We start from the raw sequence: 14,187 nt of genomic DNA, 5'->3' as shown, positions 1-14,187 counted from the left end.
TCTGTACACAGGGGCTGCCAGCTCGCTGTGGGTGCAAACTGATTCCAGGACTGCTGCAGTTCCAAGCTTTCAGCTGCCCCGAATCAGCATGTAGATACCGTTCAGCACGAACGAATAACAGCAGTAAGCCGCTCTCCAGAAGCAGCTCCCTGCCTAGGGCAGTGCTACAGCAAACGCCTCTCCTAACCCCACGCTGGGGTCACAGCTGGGTCACTGGGGGTGCCTGACACGTCACAGCCATGACACTCAGGGAAGGGCAGATTTCATAATGATGCTTGTCCTGCCAAGAGACCTCAGCCAGCTGACCATCTTCCCGCACCACCTGCCGGTCCCAGCAACTGCCATCTGAGTGATAGCTCAGAGTAGAGCCTGACACAGCCTGAAGCCAGAGTAGAGCCCTCTTATTAGCCAAGACTCAGGGTCTGATAGGACAGGCAGGAGGAGAGGGGCTGGTACACCCCCGATCCTGGGAAGGAAAGGGCCAAGGGAACATACAGCCAAGGAGAGGGGGTAGAGGGGACACGGCACAATCCCCTCTTCCTTTATTACAGGTGAATAGACAGGATCAACTCTCCTCCCTTAGCCATGGTAGAGATGGTCTCTGTCTTCTTCTGGGCCACTGAGAGCTTCAGCATACAGTGCCGCTATCTGCACAGGGCCTTCCTCTTTCAGAGCAGCATCTGGGGGGTGGTAGATGTGGTCTCGGTCTTCCTCCGGCACCGCTGCAGACTTGGCACCCAGCAGGGCTGGCAGGTCTCTAGCACTCCTGGGCGCTGCAAATGGAGGAGGCAGGGAGAGCGTTAGCTTTCTGGGCATGCTGAGGATGCCAGCAGGAGAAAGAGTTTCATCCCTCAGCTTGCTTACCTCTTCCGCCTTGTGCGCCATCACTAGCCAACAGCCCCATTCCAGGATCAATATCCGCTGTTTGTTCTTCATCCTTGGGTGGCTCAATAGCTATTATGCCCAGAATACTAGAAAAAAAAGAAATATTAATAATAATAATAGTTAGCTCTTACATAGCCCTTTCCAGCTGTGCTTTACAAAGGAGGTTAGCCTCATTGTACAGCTGGGGAAACTGAGGCACAGAGAAGGGAAGTGACTTGCCCAAGGTCACCCAATGGGTCAGTGGCAGAGCTCACAATAGAAGCCAAGTCTCCTGACTCAGAGTTTTGTAACCCACCCTTCCCCTCCCCAGTTTCAGCCAGGAAATCCCAAACCACATACATGGAGTAATTAGCCTCATTAGCATTTCAAACATCTTCTTGCAGGAACATTTCACCAAAGATCCCCTTAGAAGAGGCCTAGTTCCTTCCCAAGACCTCTACACACTGAGTCCCCACACACATGACCAGAACAGTGCTGCCCGGTTAGGAACATGTCCCAGCTCCTACTGCCCATGTGACATTCCCTCACTCTGTGACTGGACAGGAGTAAAGCTGGGTGCATTATTCATTGTGAACAATATTAGATGCACCAGAATTCACTCTGCTTTGTTTGCATAGTCACAGATTGTAGCACTAATAATTATTTGGCCTAATATGCTATTTGCTGCATCACTTGGTAATTTTCACACAATTCATTCAATGCTATATTTTTATTTGCAATATGTGATAGGCTACCTAAGTCACATGGCATTGTTCCTGCTCCTTGACTGGCTACTGAAATCTATTAAACAGGAGAATAGAGAGTAGCCAGTAAGGAGTGTTAGGCCAAATAACTGTCAGTGCTACAATTGGTGAGTATTTCAGGATTCAGAAACATTTCCATGGAAACCCAGTGGTCATCTGAATTCTTGCAACTACAGAACAAATAAACATGAATAATGTTTGTGAGTAGCAGAGACTCGGGATTTGGATTCATAAATTCAAGAACTAGGATTTTCATGACTCATCCAGCTTAATTATAACCAGGAGAGAATTCAAAAGACAAAATGATGACCAGAGGATTAATTTGGGGCCAGTACCAGATACACCAGCTTGTTCAGTCAAGCTGATTGTTCCTGTGATGCTTGTGAAGAACAAAAATGCCACAGAGAAAAATAAAAAACTCTTTTTTCCACATAATAAAATAACAAGTGTTAGCCACCTGTGAGGATGCAAACATCTGGGACTGTTTGATCTGGAGGCAAATAATGAGATGAAATTCACTAGACTATCATAAATCTTAACAATGACTGATATGGAACCAATGGCTCAGTGGACAAAGGGACTGTGTCTGTTTAGGCCTGTGGTGAATTTGGCCCAATAGCTCTGTTGTTACATGCATTCTGATTTCTGAAGGACACCCCTTTAAAGAGGCCTCTACTCCTCCTCTAATTTTGTGCTTGCATCAGATTGCAAGTGCAAGTAACAGGATTTAGACCTTTTCCTACCTGCTTGGCAAATACAGAGAGGGAGTGAAACCTACAGATACATATTTATTTTGGCACAGAAGCCAATTAGGAGACATATGCAAATTAGTTAATATTGTCCCAGGACGCTGCTGTGCTCCTTTGAAGGGGTAAATAGTTGTGATTTATTGAGATCAGGTGACTGTTTTCAGCCAATCACAACCCGGGGTTTTCTGCTCTTACAGTGATCACTATTAAAAAGTATGCCAAATTTTGGAAAACAAGCCACAAACAACCCCCCAAAATCAATATAATTCCTTTAAAATTTCCTGCAAATTTTATTGTGATTTTTCTTGGAAAACTCTTTACTGAAAAATATGTTAGTAAAAAATGTTACTGAAAAATATTTGGGTTTTCATCCAAAAAATGGGAAATTTGATTGAAAGTGAAATTTTTGCCATGACATTTTCATTTTTGACAAAAGCCATTTTTGGCAACATTACTTTTCAATGAAAAAGCTTTGTCACGCTCTAACTAACCCCAGATCTTCCATGGGACAGTTAATGAACAGGCGGGATACGGCCAAACAGAAAGCAGTTATTAACCCCCCATGGCAAGCCTGGCCTCACTCATTTTTGCCTGACTAAGGAAAATCTGGGATTACCCGAGAATTCCTTCCACTACAAGAATCACTGGGTGAGAGTCTCTGATCTCTGTAATGTAGGAGGTCAGGCTAGATAATCATATGATCTCTGAATCCATGAAGAATGTGTCAAAAAGATAGTAATTCAAAGAGAAAATGCAGAATTTCTTATGCATTGTAGCAGGGCATGGTCCCTCCTGACTGGGCTTTTTCCAGGCTGCACAGTTCCCAGGCCTCCACAGCTCCTTCTGCTGGGCCCTGAGCGCCTTCCTGCCTGCCTGGGTTCTAGGCATTTCTGCATCTTGCAGAGCCATCCGTCCCTTCTCTGGGTGCAGCTTCCAAAGGCTGGGTTTTTGCATCAGCAGGGGTGGGGAATTGCATTCACTTCCTCAGGCAATCCATGCAACACTGTCTACCCCAAAAGTCCATTCACGTCTGGCCCTTTGTTCAGTACAGTCCTCTGCAGTTCATAACATTTCCCAGTGGTCACATCCCATCACCCCCTACAAAGAGGGGTTACATTAAATCCCAATCCACAGTAAAATGTAACTTTTGCATTTAATACAATGGACCCCAAAGATGCTTAAAGGTAATTAGGTAAGGTTTTTCAAGGCTATTGCAAGAAATTGCCATACTGGTCACAGTGACAGTGATGATAATATTAACAATAACCATCTTACATTTGCTTCTTAATGTCCTGTTCCAAGGAACCCTCCATTTCTTTGCCTTCTTTCAGAACCTGAAACCAAAGAGCAAGTAGCAGCAGAGGACCTTCCCTCTTCACTGGACAGCTAACGGCCTCCGGTGGGCACAGAGACAAGCCAAGTGAACCTCTCCCGCCTCCCCTGCCCTGGCCAGCAGCTTTGGGCTTTGCTGTGAAATAATCCAGTCCTAGGCGGGTCAGCAGCTATACCCTCACTGCCCCCATTGCACTGCGGGGGAACTGATGCAGCTGTGGGACCCGTTCAAGGTTGCACATTCAGCCCACAACAGATCCCGAATGAACGGAATGCACATTTCCTCACCTCCCAGCCTGGTGTTCAGCCCGTGCACACAGACCTGCCCTGGCATTACAGCAGTGTAGCACCAGGGCTCTCTGCCAGAGGTAGTTCAGGTGGTAGAGACAGCCGTATTCCCAGTGGGAAGCTACCCAGAGGGGCCTTATGTGGCGGAGGGGAACTGCCGGATCTTGTTGTGGGCCAGCAAGGTGGGGGGCCAGGAGACCATGGAATAACTGTGACATTGGGTATGTTGGGTTATTTTATGTTAGGGAGTCAGGGCAGTGGAATAAGCACCAGATGGGGGTGGGGATGTCTCAGTGCACCAGCACAGCAGAGGTAACTGGCATGCCTTCCCTCCCCATCTCTGCCAGTGGGCAGCGAGTGATGGCCTGTCACAGACCAGCAGCATGTTCCCCTCATGCCAGTGGCCCCAGGACTCGCAGCAGAGAAACGCTGTCTTCTCACAGCTCAGCTAGTACCCGCTCTGCCTCTTGGAGTGGGGAGCCAAGACTCCTTCAGCTCCGATCTGGAAGGAGCTGCCGTTGCTGCATGCAGGCCAGGGTGATGCAGCCTGCAGTGAGTCATTTCATACTTGTGCAGGACTTTCATCCGGTCAGAGCAAGGCCTTGGCCAGCTACCTGCCAACACCACAGTCGCTAGCAAGGCTCAGGCCAGTTCCTGCAGCCGCTGTCACACACTCCTGCCACGGGGCAGAAGGGGGGACTCTCCAGCTGGCCTCGGTGCTGGCCCGACACACCAGGACATTCATCTCGGTAGCAAAGCAAATCTGATGAACCAAGCCAGCATCCTATGCTTGTCTATGGGAACAGACCCCAGGTACTTTGCCTCAAGGGCACCAGCCGTGCTGTATGAGCGAGGGGGCCAGGCACCAGCCGCGTCTGTCCACGCTGAGGGGAATGATGAGCTGTATAAGGCAGGAGTGACGCTAGTGTTCAGACGAGCACGTGCTGGGGCAGAGCCAGGCCTCATGAGGCCCTGTGAGCAGCCTGTGACAAGTGCTGGTTTGGTATTAAGTAGAGGGATGTCAGGCGACTGGCACATTCCCATACTCTCAGCCTGGCGCAGAGCCTACAGTCGCTCCACAGTGGTGGTGAATGGCCCTGCTCCCACCATCTGCTGCTGGGGTGAGTCGAGGTGAGGAGCTAGCGCATCCCCTGCATCCTCCCTGGACTGCGGCACATGAAGTGAGAGGATCTTAATGCATTGGCTGCACCCACTTTCTCTCTGTGCCCCTCCCCCAGACTCCCGTCCCTTGTCCCCATGACTCACTATCCCAACGAGCTCTCTGAAACCCCATGATCCCTTAGAACTCCCTTGCTCCCTTCTCTCTGCGCCCTCCAATGGGCAGCCACCCTATCCTGCACCCCCCACACACACCTCCTTTCATGGGGCATGGCAGCTTTGCAGGCCCCTGACTGCTCCTGCTCCAAGCACATACTGAGCTGCAGCCCCAAAACTCCTCCCCTTTAACTCACCAGCTAGCAGGGCCTGCAGAATGCTTGCTGTGGGAAACTGGGACCAGCAGTAAGTCTGCGGCACAGGGAACGGGGTGGGGGTGATTACTAAAGGGCCCAGAGCAGGGAGGGTCAGGTGGCACTGGGCATCACAGACCTTTGGACAAATATCTGAGCCAAACCTCCAGCTGAACAGTAGTTAGCCCTCATCCTGCCTCCCATTCTCCTGGGATGGGCACTCATTTTGGAGGGGAGGAACCTGCTTTTGAAGCACTTGCTGCTGAGAGCCAAAATAGCTGGCCATTTGCAAGTCTGATTACAAACTCAACCCCGTGAGGAATCCCCTCCCGATGGACAGTCTCTTCCAGAGCAGAAGTCATTGGGAAGAGTTTTCTTTCTCCTCCTTTCAGTAAGGAAGTAAAGTAGCTGGGGTACAATTTCCAAACATACCTAAGTGCACACATATGACTTGCTGTGACCCTCCGGCTCCAAAGTGCCTTTTGAAAAATGGGACTTGATGTTCCTAAGTCAGTTAGGTGCTTTTGAAAATGTTCCCCTTGATCTCATCCGCAGAGGATCCTCTCGTGCTTGGCATCAGGGATCTGTGTCCCTTCCAGAGATTTGCATTATTTGGGGTGTCGTTATTTCCACTGGGCAATGAGATGACTTTCTGGTCTCTGAGCTCATTGGCAGCTGGGCTTTTGTGGGAAAAAGAAATGATGCACAAGTAAAGATCAAGGCCCTGATCCAGCAAAGGAATGACTCCACTGTTGTTCTAACATGATGAACTCCAACCGTGTTGATGTCTTCGCCCAGCACTGCCACCTCGGGCCAGAGTTCAGTAGGTCCCAAGAGGGACATTTCTGGGCAGGGACTGCAAGGACTGGCCAACCCACATGGGATCTCGTGGTGGGTAACAACTGACTGCAGAGGACACCACTCCAAAAATCTGTGTCTGCTGAATGAGTTTCCTCTTTCCTTGAGAGCCCATCGTGGCTCAAGGTCTCACTCATAAACACCACTGTGCTGTGCAAATACCCATTTGGGGTTTGGTGGGAGATGGAAAGCTCTTAAGGGGAGATGGGAAGCGCTCTCTCTTACTGTCTAGAATGGTCTAGGTACACTTAATCCTGCCTCAGCATAGAGGAGAGGACTAGTTGACCTCTTGAGTCCCTTCCAGCCCTACATTTTGATGATTCCACTAGGAAGGTACCTTGCATTCATGACTTTCTAGGGAACTCAGGTTCACCCTACACAGAGAAAATTTCTGTTTCTTTTGGTCTCTCTTTGTGGTCTCCTCTCTGTCCACTGAACCCCTGGCTGCAAAGCCTGGAGTTTTCTGTAGTGCAGACAGTGTGGGGAGTGCATAAAACCTATGTGGTACCATGTCCCAGATAATGGATGGACTTGATTCTGTGCACTCCTAAAACCTTAAAGAACAGGCACCTAATGGGCTTAGAAATGGCAGTGTTAATTCTAGTGCTTAACTGATGCTGTTGGTTTTGTTTTCCTCAATCAACGCACCTCATTGCTTTGCTGAGCTGCTATCGCCTCTGTGAGTGGCAAGGAGATGTTTGCCCTGAATATTCCGGTGTTGTGGAGACAGGCTTATGTGCATGGGCTACATGATTTCACTACCTCCCAATGTCGAGCAACATGACCCGCTATTACTGGGCACCATGTCTGTGGGACTGTCATGATTTTACTCTGCACCACATGGTTACACTGGTAGGTGTCTGCTGTTTGCAGGGGCTACAGCCATTTGGTGGGGCAGGGTCAGTGCAGCCTGTTGCCAAGCACACTCATGCTGTGTTGTATTTCAGAACCACATTTTCAGCTACCACAGCTATCTCTGCACCTCATACTGGGGGACTCAGCTGTCTGGCTAGCAGACAATGCCATTTATGACACGGGTACTGTAATGTCACACTGAAAACCAGTTTCTAACCAACTTTGATACTGGTATAAGAATGAGGAGGAATATTTTTGTTTAATTTGTAAGGGCTTGTCTACAGTACCATGTGGGGTTGATCTAAGATATGCAACTTCAGCTACGTGAATAGCATAGCTGAAGTCAACGTACTTAGATCTACTTACCGCGGTGTCTTCACTGTGATAAGTTGACAGCTGACACTCTCCCATTGACTCTGTTTGTGCTTCTCGTTCTGGGGAGTACCAGAGTTGATGGCAGAGTGCTCAGCGGTCAATTTATTGTGTCTATATTCGACGCGATAAATCAACCCTCCGCTGGATCGATCGCTGCCTGCCGATCTGGCCGGTAGTGTAGACCAGCCCTAAGTCAGGGTATGATGGGGTGGACTAGGCCCAGAGGCCCCCTGCTGGAGGCCTCAGGGTCCTGCCATACCCATCCCAGGAAAGGAACAGTAGAGGAGTCTTCCAGGCAGCCTAGAGTGGCTGTAGGGGAAGCAGCCAATCAGAGCCCAAGAGGGCCATATAAAAAGGAGCTGCAGTGCAGTGCATAGGCAGTTTCTTGCTGGAGCTAGTGGAGTGTGGATGGTGCCCCTGGCTGGTCAAAGGGAACTGCATTACCAGGGACAGCTCAGTTCTGGCAGGGACCGGGGGTGTGGGAAAGAAGACCTCCTGGCTGGCTGCTGGGCTTGACACATAAGAGCCCTGAGGTAAGGGAGAAACATTGATGAAGGCTCAGGCTGTGGGGAAGTGGCCCAGAGAACTGAAAGTAGTTTGTTAAAAGGACATGGTGGCACATAGCTTCTATTCTTAGGGCCCTTGGGCTGGGACCCCATAGGCCACTGGGGAAGTGTCCTATAATTGGACAGCAATAAACCTCTAGAAGGGGATCTGAACTAATCAGTGGACCAGCTGGGCAAAACCATTGCCTCCAGCGAGGAAGCCCTGGGGGTAAGGCCTGATACCAGGGCTGGGAGTGGGACTGTTTAAAGACTGCAGACACACCCAACCAGAAGGGGCACTTGCCGTTACACAGGCTCCCAGGCTGGTGTCTCTCTGGGCCAAGTACACTGATGGTTCAAGTAACACATGGGGCATGATTCTCATTTGTACTGTGGCCCCTTACTGCTCTGGCTGTGTAATGGGGCCTTTCAGTGGGTGTATGTTACCTTTACATGCACTGTAAGGCCCAGTAAAGGGGCTTCAGTGTAAATGAGAATCTGGCCCACTGGATGTTAGTGGGGGGGAGTAGGGAAGGTGTATTGCTCGTACATTCAGTGGGTGAACAAGGGGCAAGGGCCAGGAAAAGCAGCTACCAGTGGGCTGTTATCCAGCAGCCATGCCGCCCACCTTCCCTGGTTTGGAGAACTCCCCTCCAATGTCAGCTTCCCAGACTCTGGCATGGGCAGGATGCTGCTGCCCCTTCACACACACAAATGTGGACCTGGGACCACATTTTTTCTGCATGCAGTGCCCCTGGCTCCCCACTCACTGCAGGACCCTCTGCAAAACTGCCTCTAGTTTCTCACTCCTCTTCCTCTGCGGTGGTCCTTTGGTTAGGAAATTCTAACCGTGCAGAAGCTGCCTTTGTTTGCAGTATAGTGTCAGAGGGGCTTTGTCTCACAGGACAGCGAGTGCCAACTGGCTGGCAAAGAACGCTGGGCCCAAACCAAAGCGCTGTTGCTAAAAATGCTAGGGTGGATTGAAAGCTGAACCCAGATCACAACTTCACATGTGGCTCCTACCCCTCCAGTGGGTGGAACCAAGCACTTGGACCTGAACCCTGGGGCCATTTCATTCTGGGTTCAAACTTTGCAGCTTGCCTTCATCTAGCGTGACCAGCCATCTCTAATTGGGCAGGACAGTCCCAAAATGTACATTTCAGTCCCAGTCCCGGGCTGAATGACTCCAGGACAGCATTTGTCCTGGATTCCCTGTGGTGCTGCTCTGCATCTGCCCAAGGTGGTGCCAGCCTCTTCCTGGTGGGAGACTGAGGAGGGCCTTAGCCCCCCTCGCATGAGGCCCCACCCCATGCTCCTTCTCTTCCCCCCAAGGCCCCGCCCCTGGCCAGGCCAGAAGTCACAGCCAAGCAATAGTAAGAGACACCCAGGGAGCCTGGGCTTTTATGGGGAGCTGTGGATCCTCCACCTGCCCTGGGCAGCAAGCCCCGGGGGGCAGGGAGGGGAGTGAGGCTCATAGCTGCTCTGATGGGCTGGAGCATAGGTGGTAATATTACAAGTGAATTCAGCAAGGCGGATCTTGCCCACATGCTCAGGGTCTAACCGATCACCATATTTGGCACCAGGAAGGAATTTCCCCCAGGTCTGACTGATAGAGACTCTGCAGGGTTTCACCTTCCTCTGCAGCATGGGTCATTTGCGGCTTTTCACTAGAGTAAATAAATGGTGGATTCTCTGTAACTTGAAATCTTTAAATCAAGACTTCATTAACTCAGCCAGAGGTTAGGGGCCTACTACAGGAGTGGGTGGGCAAGGTTCTGTGGCCTGTGATACGCAGGAGGTCAGACAAGATGATCATGATAGCCTCTTCTGGCCTGACAGTCTATGAGTGCAAGAGCTAAGGTCGTTCTGCTTGTCACGGCTGCCTTGAGCCCTGCTCTGCAAGGCAGTGCAGGCAGGGGCCCTGTGACTCTCAGCACTCTCACACACGCTTGGTAATTCAGAGTGACAGAGGTGTTAAGGAGAGCATCAAGCATTCAGTGGTGCGCTGCTTGCACAACATGCTTCAGCAGAAATATTTGAGCTGAACTACAAATGCACCATGGATATCAGCATTGGCCGTGGGGCAGTCAGGGCTGGAAAGGGGTGACCAATGTTGCCTTCCCACGTGAACCAGGGGATGTATCAGTGCAGGATCCTATTAGGGTTTGGCACAGAGGATGTTATTATAGCCACTACATCACCTTGAGCCAGCTAGATGGAGAAGGAATTGCAGACCCTCCTGAGCTATTGTGTGGGCTTGAAGGGAAGTTCCTGCAAAGCGGTGCCCATACCTATTGCAGGCACATGGAAGGGCCGTGATCATGGAGTGCAACAGACAGAACTGAGAGGAGTTTGGTGCAGACCTACCTGGGATGTGCTGTCGACTCGCAGAAGAACAGCCAAGCCGATGCCAATGAGGAGCCTGGAAGGAGAAGGTTAATTTTGACAAAACAAATCCATTGGTGCTGCACCTGCCGTATGACTGTGTCTGTCTGTGTGCTCCATTGGCTTCCACTAAACAGGTTCAGAAGTTCTAGGGCTATTGCTATTTCGAGCAGAGTTCCCCAGGATGGCTGGCACCAGTAATATATAACTCTCCACGTGTGTCTGGGGAGACTGCCTGTCACTGAGAGAGGTTCGCCATATGCGCAACTCCAAAGTGAAGATTGTGTTGAGTTTCCATTTTAAACCGGGGCTGACCCTCTGTGTGTATAGTCTGGGAGGGAAGATGGACTCTAAATAACTTTGCTGTAACTCTAGTAAGTGATGAGTTGCTATTTCTCTGAAATGAGCCCTTTGGGAAAACTGTCCTGGTGCGTCAGCCCACTTTTTTGTGTCACGCTAGCTAAAAAAGCATAGCCACATCCCCTCCTCCCCATAGTGTGCGAGCTGCTCAGACACAGGGCCACCACCCTGAGGGAGCAGTTTAGGGTGAACACTCAGGGGAGCAGTTTGTGGAGAGCACCATGGGGGACAACCCAGAGGACAGAGGCAGGAGCTTAGCAGTGGCAACTGAAGGTACAAAAGTGTAAAATTGCTGCTGCTGCCCCAAGGGAGGTGGGGTCAGAGGGGCGGGGTGGAGGCTGGCTGCCCTATGCAATACCACTAATCACATGGCTGGCAAGAGATCACATTGCTGCTGCTGCTAAAGGCTCTGGGCCACCCAACAGCTTGGCAGAGGGAGTCTGGAGGCTGAGGGAGACTCTGGCCATGAGCTCCATGCCGTGGGAGGTGGCAGTTTCTAATGAGAGCTTTCTGTCTGAAAGAGGGGAGGGGAAGCCTTTGCCATGGGCATGGCTGTGTGTGTGCTCACACCTGCCCTTTGTAACTGCAGACGCAATGGGACGCCAGTCACCCGATCAAAGTGCTAAAGCAGCTGGCTGGGTAAGGGTGGAGGCACGCCCACAGCTCAGGTACGCAGCTCCTGTCTCTGCTGTAGGAATGGCTGCAGGGCCTGCCAATGGCTGTGTCAAGGTTCCTCCCCCACTCTGAACTTTAGGGTACAGATGTGGGGACCTGCATGGACACTTCTAAGCTTAATTACTAGCTTAGATCTGGTAACACTGCCACCATCCAGAAATTTCAGTGTCTGGATCACTTTCTGTTCCCCCAAAACCTTCCCCTCCCTGGGCAGCCTTGAGAGGCTTTTTCACCAAGTTCCTGGTGAACACTGATCCAACCCCTTGGATCTTAACACAAGGAGAATTTAACCATCCCCCCTCTCTTCCCCCACCAATTCCTGGTGAGTCCAGATCCAATCCCCTTGGATCTTAACACAAGATAAAAAATCAATCAGGTTCTTAAAAAGAATTTTTACCTTTCTTTCTTTAATTAAAAGCTTTATCTCTGTAAAATCAGGATGGAAAATACTTTACAGGGTAATCAGATTTATATAGCCCAGAGGAACCCCCTCTAGCCTTAGGTTCAAAGTTACAGCAAACAGAGGTAAAATCCTCTCAGCATAAAGGAACATTTACAAGTTGAGAAAACAAAAATAAGACTAACACGCCTTGCCTGGCTAGTTACTTACAAGTTTGAAACATGAGAGACTGATTCAGAAAGATTTGGAGAGCCTGGACTGATGTCTGGTCCCTCTTAGTCCCAACAGCGAACAACCCCCAAACAAAGAGCACAAACAAAAGACTTTCCTCCACGAAGATTTGAAAGTATCTTGTCCCCTTATTGGTCCTCTGGTCAGGTGTCAGCCAGGTTTACTGAGCTTCTTAACCCTTTACAGGTAAAAGGGACATTAACCCTTAACTATCTGTTTATGACAGGCTGCATAGCCCGGCTGCCAGACAGGGACGTTGGATAGCAAATAGCGCTTGCCAGGACCTCGCCACTGGTTGCCTTGCAGATTCAGGGACACACATCTGGCCAGGTGCTAATGACCCTCACCACTGTTAGGGAGATGGGCCCGAGCAGCAAAGTACCCCCAGTTCAGGGCCTCTCTCCAATTACCATCAGGGCACGTACCTGTCCATGCGCCATCAGGGCAGGCAGGCTATGCTGTCCCCTGCTGGGGCTGGGTGTGGGGGGGTGGGCAGAGAAGCACATTCCCCTGAGCCTGGCCCCAAATGCTGCATGGGACTGAGCCCCCGGGGGAGGGATGGTGACACAGCAATCGAGGCTGTGAGTCTCCAGGACACCAGGCACCAGCAGCTCCGGAAATCGGCAGGTAACTAAGTGCTGCTCAGCTGTCAGTATCAGCTCATCCCATCTCCCCTCCACAGACTGAGACACCGCCCCCCCCAGGGGGGCAGGTCTGGGGCATGGCAACATGGGGGCACGGAGTCTGGTGTGAGTGGTCTTGGCTCCCTAGGCCGAGCCCCCCTCCCCTCACAGGAGAGCCAAGCCCCCTGAGGGAGCAACTTCCCTGTCCCAGCATGGGTCCGGTGTCACAGACCCAGAGAGGTTAGGACCAGAAGGGCCCATTCTGATCATCCTGTGTGAGCTCCTGCAAGATAGGGCTGGCTGCAGGGGTCACGGGGTCAGCTCGTGGGAGGACTGCTGTCACCCAGGCACACGGTACCACCCTGTTGTGGAACCCAGCTCTAAGCAGGGCTACAGGCAAGGCGGGTGTGGGGCTGGGAGGCCCTGGATTAACTCTAGTGGGGCTGGGGGGAAGGCACTGAATTAAGGTGGGGCTGGGAGTGCAGCTGGGCAGGCGTGGGCACAGCTGGACTCAGGGACACCCTGACACCATCCACAGGGCTGTACCCCACTGGGTGACAGTCGATCTCAGGTGAGGGGCCGAGATCGCATCCTCCGCTGCACAGGGGGAACTGGCGATGTTGTGACCATCACTCACACTGGGGTGGAGGGCAGGGGGTCAACAAGCAGGAGACTCCAACTCTCCTGATTTCATCATTAATAAATAAATCTCCTGATTTTGGAGTCTGGCTTGTAATTTCTGAGTACTTGTGGGGTGGGGGGGTGCTGTGGCCATGGGGGAATTATGGCTCATGGGGCCAAGGCCCCCCCAGACCTGGATGCCACCCAGTAAAGAAGGGAAGGGTCTTACCAGGCCATGTCTGTTTTCCCTACAGCAGCACGGGCAGAGAACTCCGGTGGCTGGGGCTGATGTGCGGTGGCCACTTCCTGCCTTTTATGGCGCTGAGGCCTGTGCAGACCGTCCAGAGTCCAGGAGCTGATTACAGGCCCTGATCTGTGCGTGCTGAGCTCCCTTTGCTCCCAGGAAGGGCATGGGGGCTGGAGGTGCAGAAGCCTCTTCGCAGGCACATAGCACTGTGCAGGATCTGGCCTGCTACCTTTGCCCCTTAGGCTGGGCTCTGCATAGGGGCCCAATCTGATCCCCATGGATATTCTCCCTGCCCTGTCTTCCTGACACCCTGAGCAGCTGCTCGCCCCTTCGCTCACAGCCACTCCTTTGCAGAGTCAGCAATGCAGCACAAAGCAGTCCAAGGCAAATCTCCCAGCTGGGGTGGGCAGTGGCTGGCTCCCAAAGAGGCAGCTGTCTCTGCAGAGAGCCCCAGCTGAAATGGAAGGGCCCACTCTCACTGTCAGACCAGCCTGGGCACAGGGAGCTCCCGCCCATGCACAGCTCCCACTCAGAACAGGACCCTGG

At 51.6% G+C, this 14,187-nt stretch overlaps 1 protein-coding gene across 1 annotated transcript; it reads right to left on the bottom strand.

Annotated features, from left to right (window-relative positions):
• Positions 1-579: 579 nt before the first annotated feature.
• Positions 580-13,913, bottom strand: PRAP1 (proline rich acidic protein 1). The gene is made up of 5 exons (XM_039482916.1): positions 13,624-13,913; positions 10,467-10,521; positions 3,653-3,711; positions 865-971; positions 580-773 (listed from the first exon to the last, which is right to left on the bottom strand). The coding sequence occupies exons 1-5, from the start codon at positions 13,629-13,631 to the stop codon at positions 580-582; spliced, it is 423 nt and encodes a 140-aa protein (XP_039338850.1). The 5' UTR covers positions 13,632-13,913.
• Between the last annotated feature and the right edge of the window lie 274 nt (positions 13,914-14,187).

This window comes from Mauremys reevesii, linkage group 7 (assembly GCF_016161935.1).
Source record: "Mauremys reevesii isolate NIE-2019 linkage group 7, ASM1616193v1, whole genome shotgun sequence".
NCBI classification, from domain to species: Eukaryota; Metazoa; Chordata; order Testudines; family Geoemydidae; genus Mauremys; species Mauremys reevesii.
Note: the sequence above shows the minus strand (reverse complement) of the source record. Positions and strands in the feature narration are given on the sequence as shown.

Excerpts from the sequence above, each read along its gene's own strand:
- PRAP1 (XM_039482916.1), bottom strand. Across the intron at positions 972-3,652 it reads CAGGACATTAAGAAGCAAAT|TATTCTGGGCATAATAGCTA; the intron begins GTAAGATGGTTA and ends TTTTTTTTCTAG. Across the intron at positions 774-864 it reads TGGCGCACAAGGCGGAAGAG|CGCCCAGGAGTGCTAGAGAC; the intron begins GTAAGCAAGCTG and ends CTCCATTTGCAG.